Below are 18,692 nucleotides of genomic sequence, written 5' to 3' on the forward strand. Positions count from 1 at the left end.
TTGAACCTTGTCAAGTATGGGGCCCACACTATTTTACTTGGCAGCCTAAATTAGTTGGGTTCCACTTGTCATGATGTGACTTTGGAGGAAGATCTCTGCCCTTGTTGGAGGCTGTTTGATTCTCTTGCCAACATGTCCAAAATGACATGCTTCCATTGTGCATGTTGCTGGTGGTGTTACATTTGTTATTTGGTATCTTTACGGTAAGAGGAGAGAGAAGCAATGTTCTGGTTATGGACACAAAATAGAAAATACTGTGAGCAGGGAAATTAGTCATTATTGATATTGAAAAAAAGTATTTGGAAATTCATGTGGCAAAGGGGTCCTTCTCCTTGGTACTGGTGAGGCCTCACCTGAGGTGCTGTGTCCAGGTCAGGGCTCCCCAGTACAAGATGAATGTGGCTGTACTGGAGGGAAGAGCTGTGCTGGCTGGTGTCCAGTGAAGGGCCACAAAGATGATGGGCAGATGGGAAATGGAGCCAGGCTGTCTTCAGCAGTGCTTGGTGACTGGACCAGAAGCAGTGGACACAAAATGAAATACAGGAGGTTCCTTCTGAACATCAGGAAACGTTTTTACTGTGAGGGTGACTGAGCACTGGCACAGCCATAGGGAGGCTGTGGACTCTCCATCCTTGGAGATACTCAGAAACCATCTGGACACGGTCTTGGGCATCCTGCTTGAAGAGGAGCTTGGATCAGATGACCTAAAGAGCTCCCTTTCTACCTCAAATCCTCCTGCATTTCTGTCTTGCTTTGTTGGCCAAAAATCTTTCCTCTTCACCTTCCCCATTGCCAGGCAGTTAAGTGTAGTAAATTGTTCATTTACACGAGGAAAACCTTTGCTGGGTAAAATCGCCAGAATAACCAAATAATAGACATTTCCTTAAGTACTAATAAACCTATTTCTGGTAGTCCTGAGATAATTGCTGAGATTGCCAGGAATTCTCAGTACATGCAGTCTGGGTTAACAGCATGTTACAAATTACATGGTAAGCAAATGTTCTAAGCCTTATATTGAACAGGTTAATTGGTATGGTGTTGATTCACTCTTGTTCTTTTCGCCAAGCATACAACTAGCTCTTGCCATCTTGGGAAAAACTAACCAAATACAGAAAGCCCTCTCTTTGCTGCTGGTTGGCAGTCCTAGGTTCACTGATAAATGACTGCAAGTTGAGAAATGAGTTGACTCCCACCATTGCCTCAGGGGAATTTACATACAGAATACTTGAGTAGCACATTCTTTGGTATCCCCCCACTCTCACTCTTTGTAGTTTGGTTTGCTTGTTCCTGAGGAAACTATTTTTGCTCAACTGCAGCTTCTTGATGAAGTCTTTGTTCTGGTATCTGTTCAAAAAATTGGGCTAAAAGTGAATCAGTCATTAGTTTACTTCAGGAAATTGCTGGCAGATAACTGATACCTAGAAATAGAATGGGTAAATAAGGTGATGTGCAAAGTGCAAGTTCAGTATTTTAGAGTTTGTTTGTGAGCTTCTCAATTTACATATTAAAACTTGTTTTGATCCATCTTGGATTGCATCTTATTACTGGTGCCTACTTTAGAATATCAGATGATTTGCATGGGGGGTTTTTTGCAGAGGTAGGTTGTCACAATTTGTACATTGAGACCTGATCTTGAGGCTATGTATTACATATTACAATCCATGAATTAGAAAAGGGAGAGACTGGAAAAGGTAACAGGAATCTTTTGGGTTCCTTTGGAAGAAGCACCCTGGAGATGCTTTTTAGAGCATCCTGGCTCTAAAAACTTGATGGAATAATTTTTTTCTGATAAGTAGTCAGAATAACAGTATGTATGATGGAGCAATTCTCCTCTCTTCCTCCCTCATCCTCTGCTTTAAATTTCTGATTTTGCTTGGACTTGCTTATTACATCAGTGTAGCATTATTTAAAGGCTCATTTTTGTGCTTTGCTGTCTGTTTAGGTATAAATTCAGTTTCATGATACTGTTCACCTGCAGTAGTGTCCAAGTCCTAAAGTGAACTCTTTCCAGTTGTGAAGAATGAATAGAAACATGAGTGGTTTCACAGTACAATGCTGTAGGTCATCTCTGTGTACAGGAGGTAAATGTCTTTTTTAGGTCATGTCCAAGGTCTGTAGCTTGCAGGATAGACTAAATATGGATGTTGAGACATGGAAAATGCTCTTTAAAATCAGGAGATCCTATTGCCATGTGAATAGAACTCTAGGTATGGAATTGTGAGTATTGTTAACCCACATTGCTAAGGTTTAATAGAAAAACTCCTTCAGTGAATTTTGTAATACTCTAGAAATTGGTTTGCAAAGTCTTGCAAGAAAAATATGTAACATGTTGATTAACAAGAAAAACAAACCATTCTTAGAAGTTGTTTGTTCAATGGGTCCTGAATTGTAAGACCAAATCAAAGTTCTTTCTGTGTATTTCAGAAATAAGCTATTACTGACACTGGATGAACAGGGTAGCCTTTTGCACTTGTTTATTGATAATTAAAATTTTTATAATGGACTTCTCGTACTAAATATTGAGGAATTCTTGTTTTGTTCTAGGACAGATTCTGTAGGCTTCCTTTAATGAATAAAAATATTTTCTGTTCTAGGTGTGGAATATCAAACAGATGATTAAATTGACACAAGAACATATAGAAGCCCTGCTAGACAAATTTGGAGGAGAGCATAACCCACCTTCAATATATTTAGAGGTAAGTTCACATTCAAACAAATGTGGTTATAGATTAGTGTTGTGTTATCTTATGTGAAGTATCTAAAGTTAAAACTGAGAATACCTATATTGAAAGGGTATATTCTCCTTGTGCATTACAAACTGAGCTCTCTTCTAAGAGATAGAAAGGAACTGTATGGGATTTCTGGGAATTCAGTAGGGGAAGATGAGTGGCATGCTGTAATAATAATGTTGGTGCAATAGAAATGTCAAGCCTCTTCATAGGGGGCAAGGGAGAGAAGATTGTGTTTATAATGAGGGAAGTCATGCTGTGTTAAAGCCAATATATACACATGAAAACATTTTGTAAGACTAACCTTGCCTTTAAAGCAGTTGACTTCCCTTTTTTGTCATTGAAAAGTGGTCATGTATAATCCAAAAAATTGCATTAGTAGAAGGGGACTTCTTACAGAAATAGATAAAATTGTGGGGGTGAGTAGAATTTTAAAGCCATTTTGAATTTGTAAGCTAACTACAAATTCATTGTCTGTATTTTTTCATCACTCCAGATTCATAGAGTTGCATTGACATAGGACCATTTAGAGCTTAAAGAGCTGCATGCAAAAGTTACCTCTATTAGGAATTGAAGGGGCATCATGTGCTTCAAACTTGCCCTTTTTGTGCTTCCCTCAAGTATTGAAATAACTGGAGGTCAACCAGATTTCTTTTCTAGTCCTTTTATTTGCAATTGCTGCCTAAAGGTATTGGATAATTAAAAATAAAGATCTCATTATTTGAGGTACTTCTAGCTTTTATCTTAATATGTCAGAGCAGGGCACTAGGTTGATTATACAAATGTTGACATTATGTCCTGAACAGTTAAGGTCAAATGAGGCCCTTGGTAGTTGTTTTACTTATTGCTAATGTGAAATGGGAGCATTGAATCAGTGCTATCACTGTTTTATCCACCCTGCTACATTTAGCACACCTCTGTTTTCACAAGGACTGGTTCATTCCTTATGTTAGGATTTATTATTGCCACATGCAAGCGAGTTTTGTTAGATTGTGTATCAAACTGCAACAATAACAAACTTAGTCTATACATATATACATCTATAAGTCTGGATTTAAGGTAGGGAAGATATTAGTTCAGCTATTTGTCACTTGGTTTTATTGAAACTAAAACCAAGATACATTACTGGAAGCTCTGTGTTTGTGTTGTAGGTCATTGATAGGGAAAAGACCATTTGCAGTCATAAAGAGGTACTAGAAAATTATTATGACAGCATGAAGAGTAAGTCTGAAATAGCTGGTGACCACAAATCATGCATTTGGAAGCTGAATGGATCCCTGTGCCACTGAGCTGAAGCTCCAGCTCTGGCTCATCAGCGTGGCACATGAGGCAGAGCAGGGTGTTCCTCTGCTGCACTGAGCTCCCCTGGGTCATGAGCACATCTTGGGACATGGGTGCTGCTACTGACTAGGGAGCCACAGGCCATTGGGTGCAAGGTGAAAGGGCTGGCATTGTGCTTTTGCAGTTGCTATCCCATAGGACAGTCCTGTGGGAAGAGCCCACCATGGCTGACATGAAAAGCTTGTTCTGCTGTGCAGTTCCCCAGCTTCCTTTGTTCAGGTACTTGTAGTACTGGCAGTGACTAAGCCACAACCAGTCACTGACCTGTAAGGAAAATACCCTGATTTTGTTGGATTACTTTACCATCCAGGTAGTAGTTTAAACCTGATCATGATTAAATCAGTGAGCTGCAAAGCTGTGGTTAAGATTAGGGAAGGGAAAGAGTTTGCAGCTGTGAGCCAAGAACTAGAAGATGGGATGTGAGAGGAAAGGAACTTGTTATTTGAATGGTCACTAACATAGATTAGATCATCCTCAGATGCATTTATCAAGGTGAACAGGATTAAATGCTGCAAACCTGTAATTTGTTTAGTGTGTAGACTTCCTGTGGTAGAACTAAAGTGTGAAAGGAAAAAAAAAGAAGAAATCTATTGCTGAATGCTAGATACAGTTAGAAGCAAGTTTACTCTCTTTCAGTTTCAATCCAGCAGCAGTTGTCTAGTGTGTCCTTTCTGTGCATTTCCCACCTTTTGGCTTGGTAAGACAGGGCTTGCTTTCTCTTCTGAGCATTTACTTGACAGAAATTTATCTCAATCTAACCTGTCATGCTAGAGCTCATGTTTTGACTTCCTGTATTCCATCACTTGTCAGAGAAAGGGCCAGAAAAACTCTGGTTGCAGTACAGAAGAACAAAGCTGTATGTAAAAAGTTTTGAATGTATTGTGATCAAGTGTGAAAAGAACATGTTTGCCTCTAGCAAAGGCAGAACTAAGGAAACATAGTGGTTTTGGGGGTCTGGGGCTCAAGTTCTGTCATCAGAACTTGAGGGTGCCATCACTGCCTTCTGTGGAGGGCTCCCCTCTCCCCTTCAGCTCTTACCTGTAGTCTGTGGGTAAGCCTGGATGTGGTCTGTGTGGTCTCACCACAACATTCAGGTGGGAAGGTAATGCAGCTTAGGTTCCATCCATCATCTTCTGATCTTTCTATTTTTATTGCTTTGCCAAAGACTCATTTCTGGCTGTAATATAGTCCTGCTTTTACCTAGAATCTGTATGAATAATTTTGCTAGTGTGTTTCTTGAACTGCATCACCCTTCCCTTTGTTGCCTTAGATTCATAGAATGGGTTGGGTTGGAAAGGATCTATAAAGGTTGTCCAGTTTAACCCCACCTGCAACAAGCAGGGACATCTTCAACCAGATCAGGTTGCCCAGAGCCCCATCCAAGCTGGCCTTGAATGTTTCCAGGGATGGGGCATCCATCACCTCTCTGGCAACCTGTGCCAATTTTTACCACCCTCATCATAAAAGTTTTTTTTCTTACATCTAGTCTGGATCTACCCACTTTTAGTTTAAAACCATCAGCCCTTGTCCTGTAACGGCAGGCCTTACTAAAAAGTCTGTTCCCATCTTTCTGATGGATCACTTGAAATATCAAAAGGCCCTTTGACTATTACAGGCTGAACAATCCCAGCTCTCTCAGCCTGTCTTCGTAGGAGAGGTGCTCCAGCCCTCCCATCATCTTTGTCACCTCCTTTGTACCCTGTCCAACAGGTCCATGTCCTCCTCTTACACTGGGAGCCCAGAGCTGGGTGTAGCACTCCAGTGGGTGTCACAAAAGGGGCACAATCACTTCCCTTGATCTGTTGGCCACGCTGCTTTTGATGCAGCCCAAGATATGGTTGGCTTTCTGGGCAGTGGGTGCCAGCTCTTGTCCAACTTTCCATCCACCAGTACCTGTTCTGCAGGGTTGCTCTCTATCCCTTCATCCCTCAGCCTGTGTTGATTAAAATTATTGTCCTCCTCTGACCTCTTTGCATCTTCCATAAAATGTGAGTGACTCTTAAGGACTCCTTAAGAGAGTGGATAGTGTCTCTTGATCATCTCTTGAGGTTGTAAGCATGTTGTCTTCTTTTAGCAAAAGTCTAAATTAGCCAAAACTAAATGCTAGGTAAGCATCTGCAAATGAACACTTTTGCTTACACCCATATTGCCTTTCACTAGATGTAAACATCTAGTTTTATTGTAATGCTTCCTGCAAAACTATGGCTATTTTTATTCTTCTGACAAGTTTGACAGCTATCCATCCATCTTCCAGCATGTAGATTTTCAGTATCATAGATTGTTTGGTTCTTTTGTACTCCTGCTGGCTTTACATCTTTAATTTACTACAATTCTCACTACCTGCTCATGTTCACAGAACTTGCAGCACCCTGTACACTGGCTCCTGGCCTGTCTTGGAGCTGCCTCTGAAGACCTGTCACATGAACTTGTGGTTGAACCTGGTGACAGCATTGCCTTTTCAGTTAAAAGTGAAAGGAGAGGTTGGGGAGAGCAGAAGCTTGTGAGAAAAGTGAAGAATTCAGCAAGAAAATAAATCTGAAAATGGAGCATGCAAAGGTTATAATAAAATTATTTGTGCATTGAATATAAAACATACATCTCATTTAAAAATAAAAAGGAATTTATGCCTTAGCTACTGTTGCTCAAGAAATAAAGCTTTTGTTTCTGTGTTCATCTGAGAGTCAAGACAAAATTTTCACCCTCCTCAGATTTAAATTTTTCCCAAATTCAGGAGAGGGTGTCAATGCATTTTACGTCAAAAGAACTTGAAAACTGACAGCTGTTGTTGCAGCCATCATTTCAGGTTTCATCAACTGACTGCAAAAGAGAAATGCTTTTCTTGAAATACTGCAAGTGATTGACTTGTGCTGTGTTGAATTCAGCATATATTTAATTATTCCTGCAAGAAGGGATACTCAAATTTAGGGGTATCTCCCTGCCTTGATCCATCACTCCTCAGTGATGGTCTTATGAAGGTCAGTGTGCAGCAGGGGGAGTAGAGCAGAGTGTGGAAGCCTGGGTGGAAAATGTAGTGTGGAGCTAGAGGGCAGCAAGTTGCAGGAAAATTAGGGCTCAGGAGGGAGACCCAAGCTGCAGAGAGACTTCTGAGTATGTGTCTGAGGTACAGGGGGAGGAAACAAAATGTACAAAAGAAAGAAAAGAACATTTGTCATTAATCACACAATTTTCTTCTAATCATTATAATTAGTAATAGCTTTGGGAATCTTGTCAATGTTCTCTAATGTGATGGTAAGAAAAGCTTTTCTGTTTGTTCTGTCTGGAAGAAAGAATAAACCTAGTAAGCAATGACTGTATTAAAATCCAAAAATGGCTTGTAGCCAAATTTCCTTCTTATATAATCTTGGCTTTTAACTTTTCCTATTTGCTGTGTGTGACATCAGCTCAAACAGCCCCCTGGAAATCACAGAATGGTTTGGGTTGGAAGTGACCCTAAAGATCATGAGGTTCCAACACCCCTGCCATGAGCTGAGCACCTTTCAGTAGATCAGCCTGCTCAGAGCCCCATCCAGCCTGACCTGCAACAGGGATGGGGTGTCCTCAGTTCCTCTGGGCAACCTGTTCCGTGCAATGGAACAGTTCCTCACAATTTCTTCCTAATATCTAATTTAAACACACCCTCTTTCAATTTAAAGCCATTCCCCCTTGTTCTGTCACTACATGCCCATGTAAAAAGCCCCCCTCCAATTTTCCTGTAGGGAAAAGCCCCTTTAGGTGCTGTAAGATCTCCCTGGAGCCTTCTCCAAGCTCAAGAACCCCAACTTTCTCACCCTGTCTTCATAGGAGAGGTGCTCCAAATATTTGAAATAACTGTTTGACTCAGTAGATATAAAAATACTAGTTGTATTTTTATTTTCTCCTGGAAAAGAGGCTGCAGGAGCATCTCAGTAGGTTTTACCACACATTTTGGAAGCACTCTGTATCTCAGTAGCTGAAAACATCAATGATTTTTGTCTTCCCACATAATTTCTTACTGCGTTATATCAGTCCTTGAAGTGCTGTTTCCCAAAATACATAGTTTGTGACTCACCATGGAAAAACCCTTTTCTTAAGGGTTTGTCTAAGCATTGTAAATATTGGAAATATTTACTGCAAAGAAGGCTGCTATTATGATACTGGGAAAACCTAGGATTCACTTAACAAAACTGTTTAAAATAGGCAGTTGTGTATTCTTTAGGACATGCATAAAAATTTATATTTCTTTTGTCTCCATCAACAAAGTACTGCTGGAAAGGATAAGCTGAATTAGGGAGAGTAAAGGTCTGTGTATTGGTAACAAGCTGAATTGGAGAGTGTAAAGGTCTGTATATTGGTAACAACTGCTGTGTACAACAGACCCAGGCTGGCCAAAAGCATTCAGCTCAAACTTAGAAGGGAGGGATGGTGCTTAAATGTCTTAATCTGTTAGCCTTAATCTTAATTTGTTAGCCTTTGTACACTCTTAGTGACTGTTCAGGGAGGCCTTACCTATTTAAACTTCCCAACTCTTGTGTGTCCTTTTTGCCCCATAGTCATGTGTACAGTATTACCTACCCTACTTACCTGTAAGAACTGAAACAGTTTTGGCCCATTTGTGTGTAAATTGTTGTCTGGGATGGGGTTGCATTCTGGACATGTTGGTTACTTCAGTTAACAGTCCAAGACTGAGCTGCCAGTCTGTTGGGGTTTCTTGAATTTGGACTCCACACAAAATGAAGCAGTATGCAAATGTATAGAATTACAGTGGTATCAAAATAAGTTTTAGAATTTGGTCAGCTTTCTAATACTGTCTTGAAGGAATCATTCTCTTTCTTACTCCTACTCTTGGAAGCAATTTAAAATGAGAAATGTGGGGGTAGAGGTATGTTTGCCCCCAGCTCCTGTGTTTTTTATTTTTTTCTTGCCTTTCTCTTTGCCTGAATGTGTTTTATTCAGAGGCTTTGCTGCTCAGTTTTGAGAGTTTGGCTATTGAACATCAGGAGAGTATTTAATTTCTTATTCCTGTATAACTGAAGAATCCATGCAGGAGGTCAAATTAGTTAATTAAAGAAGATTACCTCTTTGCTGATCTGAAGTATGCTTATTGCAACAGCATGCAGATACAGTCTAAAATAGATCTTGGTGATGAATCTCAGATTGTTCCAGACTGTGGGATTCCAGGAAAACGCTAACGCTGCATATAGACACTGGGAAACCTGGTGGCCCTCTGGGGAATTTCAGATTGGTTTTTACCAGCCTCCTAACAGATGCTGTTCAAATATGTTGGACCAAATCTGGAGTGTCTAAAGTTAGACTAAGTACAGATTTAGGAGTCTTGCTAAATGAAGAAATCGTGACGTATGTTACTGTCTATCTTCAGCTCCCATTTAACTTAGTGGGATTTACGTTTGATCAACAGCCTAAAAGGTCAGACATCTTTTAAATAGAAACACAATCTCAGTTTCAAAAACCAGGAACCTGTAGTCTAGGCTTTTGAGTCTTGCAAAATGTGGATATTACCTACAGTTGATTGAGGAAGAGAGAGGGCATGGCAAAAACAGTTACCTGCTTGAGTTTGGACTGCTGTTCTAACCAGATGTAGTAGGGGGCAGAGAGAAGGAGAAATCATGTCTTGCTACTTGGATTCTTACAGATTAATTTAAAAGAAAAATTAACTTGCTGCTTTTTATTTCCTTAGATGATTTTGCTAGAATGTATAGCCTAGTCATGGCCCAAAAAACCAAATTTCAAATATAATATAGATGATATGTAAGAAAAGAAATGCATATTTTTGAGAAAATCCTTTGTTCTCATCAACAGAACTCTTTTGGCACATCTGCATAACATCTCTCAAATTCTGTTGAATTCTGAGATCAGTTTTTATTTTGTCAGTAGGTTGCAACATGTAAGAAGACAACATTTAAGAGTTATGGCTGCTGTTCCTGAGTATATACAACAGTTAAAGCTACAGAGTATATACAGCAGAATAAGCCAGCAGTTTTATTTGGCATGTGTGCACATTGAATATAAACATGCCATCTTGTAATGCTTTAGTTGGACTTTGCAGCTTATCAGGCCTTGATGCAGTTTACTTAGTTGAAGTCTCAGGGGTGTTCTCACACATATGAGACTTATATGATGTGCAAATATATTGATATGCAGTATTATTAAAACTCACTTATTGTTCTGTTTTTGATAGCCATAGGATTATGTGTAGATAGACAAGTTGTGTAGATTTTAATCTAATGTTCAATTTCTCAAATATATACTTTGTGAAACGAAGCTTTGTAAATTCACGCCTAGTCAGGAGCGATCTGAGCTGGCAGTGACCCACGCTCACAAAGCCAGCAGCAAACTGCACACTGGGCTGCAGCTGCAAATGAAGAGACACCCATCCACTCATTAATTGTGTGGCTGCTTTGGGGTGGTGGTCAGCACAGGGAAGAGAAGCTTCAGGAGCAATCTGCAGGCTCTTTCAGCATAAAGAGAGACTCAGACTCTTCCCAGAGCTGCAGAGGGGAAGGGGCAATGTCACAGATAGTGAGCATCAGATCATTTCATGAGAGACAATTCTTCACTGTGAGCGTGGGCTTTGAGCTCTGGAGCTGGCTGCCCACAGCTTGTGGACTCTCCATCTTTCAAGACTTGCAAAGCTCGCTTTGCCAAGGCCCTGAGCAACCTCATTGAACTTGAAAATTATTTCTGTGCTAAATGTGTGTTAGGACTAGATGACTTCTGCAGATATTTTCTGACCCTTCTTTTCTCTCTTCTCATTCTGTATCAAGCAAGATTTAAGTTTTATGTAGAACATTATTCACTTCTTAATGGGGATATGTAAACTGATTGGATTGCAGTCTAGATTCCTAAACTCTTTCTTCTGAAATGCCTTTAGAATCCTTGATTTAATGATTTGTTTGAATATTCGTCTTAATATTTTTCATGTTATTGATTCTGTACAGACTTAAGTTATTGATTCTGTACAGACTTAATTTTAATCTTTTTAGTTTGTTTTTGAAAAACATGGTCAGAAATCAACCTCATAGTTGACCCAGTGAGCCTTGATGGACATGAAGGTTTGTGTAGCTGTTGATGCTTGTCTGCTAAAGTGGCTGTGCTGCTGCAGGTCAGTTTAGTGGTAGATAGGCCAAATCTGCAAGATTATCTTTCTTTTAGCTAGAAATACTTGCCATGGGTCAGCTTTGCTGATGTAGCTGTCTTTCAATTTAACTCTGTAGAATAATTCTGTCTTGACTTGGTGCTGTTGTCTTTGTAAGGTCTATTGGTGCTAATCATCAGATGAATCTTTGTTTCCTCAAAGTACTTAACCTTTGTGAAGTGAAAATTTATTGGAGATATTCTGTTTCTGCTGCATGTACTCTAGCTCCTTTTGTATAAGAAGAATTTTTTTTTAAACAGAAAAATGTTTTTGAAGTCTAGCAATGCATTTCTAGTTCCTTTATGTTTTACTGTGGGATCTTCTGCTGTGACACCAAATAACTGTATGGTTATAATATATATATATATGTAATATAACCATACAGTTATATAAGATAAATATGGTTATATTGGTATGAGAGCTTTTGTTCTCAGAAAAAATACCGAGCTTTTTGCAGAAATCAGTGGTGTAGAACCCAAAGCCAGCTGCAGCTCCCAGCCTTCCATACTCATTGTTTATTCTCTGAAGATAAATCATTTGACTTTGGTTTGCATTAGTGACAGATTAAGCTGCCAATGTAAACATTGTAGGATTGAGTATTTTGAAAGTTGTGTGTAATTTTGTGAAGGAACCAAACCCACGAGTGTCCGGAAGCAATGTAATGTTGCGTGTGTTGGAATAATATTTTGCAATGTTCATGAGAAAGGGAAGTAAGTATTTAGAACAGTATTGGTGAAATGGTAACAGTTTATGTTTCCTAATTTTTGTTTACTGAAAATACTTCTTGACACATGGAGCTTTTACTCAAGTTTCCATGTAAAGTTGATCCTGGAAGTAGGAGAGACACATGTGTTAGTGTACAGCCAAAAAATGCCATTATTTATAGTTGGGTAATCTTTCCATTTACTTTTGACACACAGTTGGGTTAAAGTGAAAATGGTTTGGATTTAAGTCTCAGAGTTTGGGATCTATTTGTGAAATGCTAGACATCTTCAGTTTTTAAAAGAAATATTAAATAATTCTCAGTTGCTTACAACTAACCTATGTTTATCAGAAGTGGAACCCATAACATTTAGAATTTGCAACTGTGATGTTCATGTCCATCCTGGGAGGATGTAAAGCTTTCTTAAAAATGGAGGGATGAACCACTGTTTACACAGCAAGAGCAGTTTGGATTAGATGAGCCTGTACATTTAACCTGGAGAAATAAATTCCCAATAAAATGTAGTACTTGTGGCTGCACTACTAAAAGTTGGGGGTTTTTTCTCTTTATTTATCTTTTTCCACACATAGATGCTGCAGACCATTTGGTCAGTTCGGTTCTCCTGTAACTTTAATTAGCAACAGTCACAAACAAAAAAGTAGGAAAGCAAGTAAAATAAGTAATTTAAAAAAATACAGAAACCAGAAAGTATTACTCTTTTGTATAAATATACTGGAAAATATCACTGAAGAATTTGTGCATATTGGTATGGATCTTGCTCTTGCTATAGAGGAAAGTAGAAAATTCCATTTCCTACTGCTTACATGTTAGGTTTGGAAGATCTTTGTTTTTTCATTTCTGTAAAGGTCTAAAGAAGGTATAAATATGTCAGTTAACACTGACATGCTTCTGTAGTATGAAACACATGTTGCTTAACTGATTCAGTTTTTTTTTTTTAATTTATATACTGAAGAAATGGTTCTAGTATTTGATATCAAAGTTTTCTTGTTACAAAGTTGTGCATAACAAACTTTAAAGAAAAGTATATACTGATTATATATTTGTTTTATAGATCTTGGCAATAATGTTTAACTTGACTTCATTTAATAAATGTAATATTTCAATGGGCAAATTTAATATTATTTATGTTTTTGTTTGCTTAAGAAACTTGATCTGTATAAGTGGGTTTTGTGTAAACATGCTGAAAAGATGTTAAAAACTTTCAAAGGATAACTTATATGTTTATGGATGGCTTTGAAATGGGCAAAATGTGTTGTGTTCTAAGAGAAAAACATATTTTGTACTATTTGATATGAAATGATAGTGCCAGAGGTGAAGGATAGTGAACAGTGAGGAGTCAGATATGGATGATAAAAAGCAGGTTTGAGCTTTCTCTTAATTATTGCATTAGAAGTATTTGTCATTCCAACAGAATGATGAATTTATCTGGAGCACAGTAATTCAGCATTGCAGCTGACAGTATTGGTTAAAGACCAAATATTGGTTCAAGTCTTTTTTTAAGTTGTTATGAACTAGAATCTTCAGTTCAAGTGCTTTGAAACGGTAACTTAGGATTTCTTTGATCCTTTTCTTCCTTTAATTTATTTAAACAGAACTTGTTCGTTCAGAAGGTTTAACATGATGTTCTTCATTGTATCCTGAAAAGTTTGACCAGACCATTTTGTCCATATTCTTGGGAAACTTGTGTTACTTTAAGAAGTGTTTTGTTTGACGTTTGTTCTGACTTTGGATGTCTGGTTTTGTCTGAGGCTGCTACATGATTAAAACAGCTGCTGTTCCTTCACAGGCCTACGAAGAGTACACCAGCAAGCTTGATGCTCTACAGCAGAGAGAGCAGCAGTTACTGGAATCCATGGGGAATGGAACTGATTTCTCTGTCTCCAGTTCAGCTTCAACAGACACAGTTGCATCATCTTCCTCCTCTAGCCTCTCTGTAGCACCTTCATCCCTTTCAGTTTATCAAAACCCTGCTGATATGTCACGGAATAACCCTAAGTCTCCACAGAAGCCCATTGTTAGAGTCTTCCTGCCCAACAAGCAAAGGACTGTGGTGAGTCAGTTTCTATTCACATACTTGTAACCTCAATATTTCCTCTGTCTCTCCCTCTGTATGTAAAAGTTAATTTAAGAGCCGAAATATACCTGGGTAGAGGTCAGAAGTGTCATGATCACAGTGCTCTGCTGCACTCAGTTGTTTTGATCTGTTGAGTGTTTTTGAAAGGATTAACTCATAAAAGTCCATTATAGCAATAATATAGAATACAGAACTTAAAAGGAGTTTTGTAACTACGAAGATACCTCAAGAAATTTTTTCTCATATCAGTTTTATTGGATAAATAGTATTTTACCATTTTACAATAGTTAAAAAGGGACAATAAGCTCTATTTCTCGTCTTACACAAAACTATTGATTAGTTTAACAAGGCAAGATGGAGGAAGCATTTTCTATGTTATCAGAGTTACTAGAAGCATTGAATGCTTTAGAGCAAGAACCAGCCTCTTGCAGCCTAGGAGAGCTATGCAGAATTGCTTGGGGGTTTTTTTTTCTTTTATTTTTTCCTCCCCACTCACTGTGGTGAGAATTTGTGTGGACACCATGATGATGCTTTCAGGTCTTGTGTAGGGAGCTGATTAGAGAGGAGGGACCCAGTTGCAATTAGAGGGCTTGAAAGTGTTGCCCACAAACTGCTTGGAACCTGGTGTTTATCGGTTTTGACAATGTTACAGTGACTCCTCCTGTCATGGAAGAGTAATTCACTTTTTGCTGCTAGGGAAGGGATTTGTATCCCTTAAGAGCTGCCAGCTGAAGAGGCTTGATATGTCCTTTAGAACAATAGACTGCAAACTCTGATACATGAAATTATTGACAAGCCATAGTCTAGGCTCTGTTTTGCAAGGTAGTACATAATCCAAATTTAGCAGGGGAGCAGTGTTTCCAGAAAAGGTGGAAAACGAATGGACATGAATTGTCCATGTCAAACCAGGACAGTTTGCAGCAGGCGTCAGCTCTCTCTGCATTGTGTCAATCAGCAGGTGTCAATCTCTCTGGATTGTTACTGTCTGTTGAATTTGAGTTGCTGGTAAAAAGAAAACATCAACTGAGTAGGTCTGGGTGTTGGACATGTCCTAACCCTTTCCCTACCACTTTCCTTTCATCCTTCCCCCATCTCACTGAGCAAAAGACTTGTAGTGGGAACAACATTGGAGGGCGGTTGTTTTCGCCTGACTTTTTTTTTTTTTTTATTGCCTAGTTGTTCAGGATTGCTGAAAATGGAAAATAGTATTTGGGTTTTGACTTAGGGAGTGGGAGTCTTGTGACCACTGTGCAGAATGTACAGTGTAAAGCCAATTGATTCTGTTGTCTGCCTGTTGAGGCAGGTCTAAGCACGCAGTACTACCCGCAGAGTGAGATCTGGAGAGAAGGTGCTGGATTTTGGAGGGACTCTGGGTTCTTCATGTGTTCTGTCCCACCCTGTCTGGCTATTTGCACTCTCTGTGATGGGGCTCATAAATTGGTTTTGTTTCTTTCCTGTAAAGGGTCACAGCATATCAATTCCTGCACTGTTCTGCGCATTACCTGTGTTGTCTCTCCTATGTCTTCTCCTGTGCTCTAACCCACATAGTGTAATTCTACTCTTATTCTTTCCCCCTCATCAGCCATACTCTTGTTCTGCTTCTTTGCCTCTCCCTTTTTACCTCCTCCTCAATCCTGTTTTGTTTTTCACAGCACTAGATGCTCTTTCTGGGCTATGGCAGGCAAACATGGTTTAACTTGGGTGTAGTCAGGGAGAGGCCCTTGCTTCTGTCCCCAGCTTTCTAGTGGAGGATTAACACTATTTGCCTTACAGGTCCAGCTCTGCAGCTAGTGTCCAGCTTGCTTTGGTTCTTTTTATTTCAGTTTTACACAGCTTGGATCAAGTTGTGTTACTAAGCTGAACTTTGTTTTCTTATTTTCCTTTTGTATACTCATAAAGTATCTCTGGTTTAGAGCTGAGAAATGGTGCTTATAAGAGCTCTTGAGTGTGGGGGTTATTGGCCTTGGAGCTGAAGTTCATTTCTCTGAAACTTGAACCAGTGATCATTTTATTGAGAAAGTAAGGAATTTCTTGTATGGCGACTCCTAATGTAATTCCTTTGTTTTCAGTATTTATTGATCCTACATGTAGTCTGTTGGTAACTGAGGAAATGCCAGGAGCAATGACAATCCAGAAGGAACTGCAGCAGCTTACTGAATCCTAGAGTGCATCAAGCACAGCATCACTCATTAGTTGGGAGATGTGATTCTCCTCCTCTACTCAAGTGTGGCCTCACCATGAGAACTGTGTGCAGCTTTGGGTGCCACAGTATAAGATTCTGTGATCCACAGTGCAGTTTTAATAGGCAGCAGTCAGATGATGGGTTACTAACCTAAAAAAGCATCCAGCATTTTTCAGTGAACACTGAGAGTGCTTCCTTCATTCTCTCAGTGGATTGGGAAGTGTTGCACACATTTGTCTTCTTCCATAACCTTTGGCTTTTAAAGCAGACTGGGTGTGTCTCAGTTGTGCCCATTAGCTGAGCCCTTTGCTGATGTAGCTGGGATGTTAGTTCAGGATGCTCAGGTGTACAGGGTGGCTTCTGATGGGTTGGAGCAGGAAGGAGCTTCCTTGTGAAAATATGTGGTACCTGCCATTAGAGCCTTCTCCTTGCCCTAGTTCCCCTTTCATATGGCTGTTAGAACAAGGCTGGTGTGTTCTACAGTCAAGCAGGTGGCCGGGAGAGAGACTGTTCAAGTTCCAGTGTTGCAGCAATCTCCTCCCCACCTCAACCTGAATTGCTTTCAATTAAGATCTACTTCTGAAAGAAAATCTTGTTAATATCACAACAATTATTTCAGTCTCTATTTCCAGTTCACTTCAGGAGGGGAGAAATGTCAGATCCCAAGGAGTCTATTTTTGTCTGGGAATGCCATGACATTTCTTAAACTGACTTAAAGTGACTGGAATTGAGTTGGTAATGGAGAGCCGACCTCGTTGTTTTTTCTTTGATCACTCTGAAGCAGCCCCAAGTACTACAACAGCCTTCTGCTATTTGTTTACAGCTGCTAAAAATGCAGGAAATGGGGGGGAGTTGCTTGCATATCTTACATTTTTGACTAGCAACTGCCTTGTTAGTTGAGAGTTCTCTGTGTGTTATTGTTTGTGTAGGATCAAGCAAATACATCTGTTGGAGCTGACTCCAGTTCAAAATATAATTTAAGGAAACTGGTGGAGTACAAAGAAATGAGCCCATGGTGTTCAGTGCATGTGATGGTGGTGCTGAAGGGAAGTTTGTTTGTGTGTGTCAGGATAAGGCAGAGGTTGGACAAACCTTTTCCTAAGGTGTGAAGGTGCTTGTCTGAAAGCCTGACAGGTTGGTCAGAGCCTGCTGCTGCCGATCATTTGAAGTCAGCATTTTGATTCAGCTGACTGCAGGACAGAGTTCAAAAGTTACTTTTTTTTTGAAAGCAAAACCAAATAGTTGGCTTGGTTAGCTGGAGGGGAATCAATGAATAAGTAGTGTCAGAAATAAAAGATTGTTTTCCTTGTCCTGGTCCTGGAAAGGGATGAAGAGAAGTTTCTTTCTGTGAACAACCTCCCAGAAGAAACAACAGATTGTTTTTTCTTCTCTGTGCTGGAGTAATTTTATCCCCTGTAATGCAGAGAGAGAAACATGTGTACTTCTTTCCTTATTGGCTTTGTTCTACTGGCAAGTCACACATCCTTTGGAGAAGCATTCCACACAAATGTCACTCAGATAAGTCTGTGCGGGTGGGTTTGTTCATTTTGTTCTAGGCCAGAGAGAAGGATGCTGAAGTCATAAAAATAGAAGATGGTGCAAGTCTACCTGAGATGAAAAATTGTTTTGTAGAACAAGTTGATGAGGCTTATACAAGCAGTGGCAAAATTTTGGGAAATAGTGGTTTCAAGCTTGTTTGGGTTAGGAATGTAAATGTCTGTGGTGTGCATAGTAACAAATCTGCTAATTAAGGGAGAGCTTTTGGAGGTGGAAGGAAAGTATAAAAACTCTGGTTGCCAGAAGTCTGTTTGTTACATGCTAAAACTTGGTTTTGGTGGAAGGGAGGTAGTCTTGAATGGAAGTAGATGATATTTACTGGTGAGATTTCTGAGGGAATGAATGGAGCCAACAGGGAACACAACCTTGGGCATTCTTAGTTGGGGTGTGGATTAGGATTTTTTTTCCAAATTGTATGATTGAATGTGCCTGCAGAGAAAGAAAAGAGACATAAGACAGTGCTCATGCAAATGAACAGAAGTAGACACATACCTGGTTGTTTAGATGGGACAGTAATTCAAGCAGGATGGTGATTATCAACTGATGCAGAGGTACAGGACAAAGAGGATAACTTCAGGTTTGTGTAAGAGGAAGGAGACATTGAAAAAGTTTAAAATGAACTGAAGGAGTTTAGGCAATGAGCATCAAAAAGCTTTCTAAGAGTATAAAGAATACAGGAATATGGTATTTGCATGTAGGGTAAGATTTAAGCATTTTGTGGGATTGCTTGAAGTTGTGGGATTTCTTTTTCCCCTAATATTTTTCCTTGAGTGTTGGGGGAATAATTTTTGAGGATGTGGGTACAGAATCTTTTGAGCACCAATTTTAACTGGTAGGTTTGGAATAAGGAAAAACCTACATTTCCAATTACAAGAAGAGTTCCAGTTTTTGCTCTGTGAAAGCTGGCAAAATAGTTAAAATTATTTAGAGATTTCTCCAATTAGATTGCTTGC

At 39.4% G+C, this 18,692-nt stretch overlaps 1 protein-coding gene across 2 annotated transcripts in view; it reads left to right on the forward strand.

Moving 5' to 3' along the window:
- Positions 1-18,692, forward strand: part of BRAF (B-Raf proto-oncogene, serine/threonine kinase) — an 83,729-nt gene that overhangs the window by 13,332 nt on the left and 51,705 nt on the right. For both annotated transcript variants that reach the window (XM_064738044.1, XM_064738050.1), the window contains exons 2-3: positions 2,595-2,696; positions 13,713-13,976. In XM_064738044.1, the coding sequence (XP_064594114.1) occupies positions 2,595-2,696; positions 13,713-13,976 (366 nt within the window). The remainder of the gene's footprint in view (positions 1-2,594; positions 2,697-13,712; positions 13,977-18,692) is intronic.

This window comes from Zonotrichia leucophrys, chromosome 1A (assembly GCF_028769735.1).
Source record: "Zonotrichia leucophrys gambelii isolate GWCS_2022_RI chromosome 1A, RI_Zleu_2.0, whole genome shotgun sequence".
NCBI classification, from domain to species: domain Eukaryota; kingdom Metazoa; phylum Chordata; class Aves; order Passeriformes; family Passerellidae; genus Zonotrichia; species Zonotrichia leucophrys.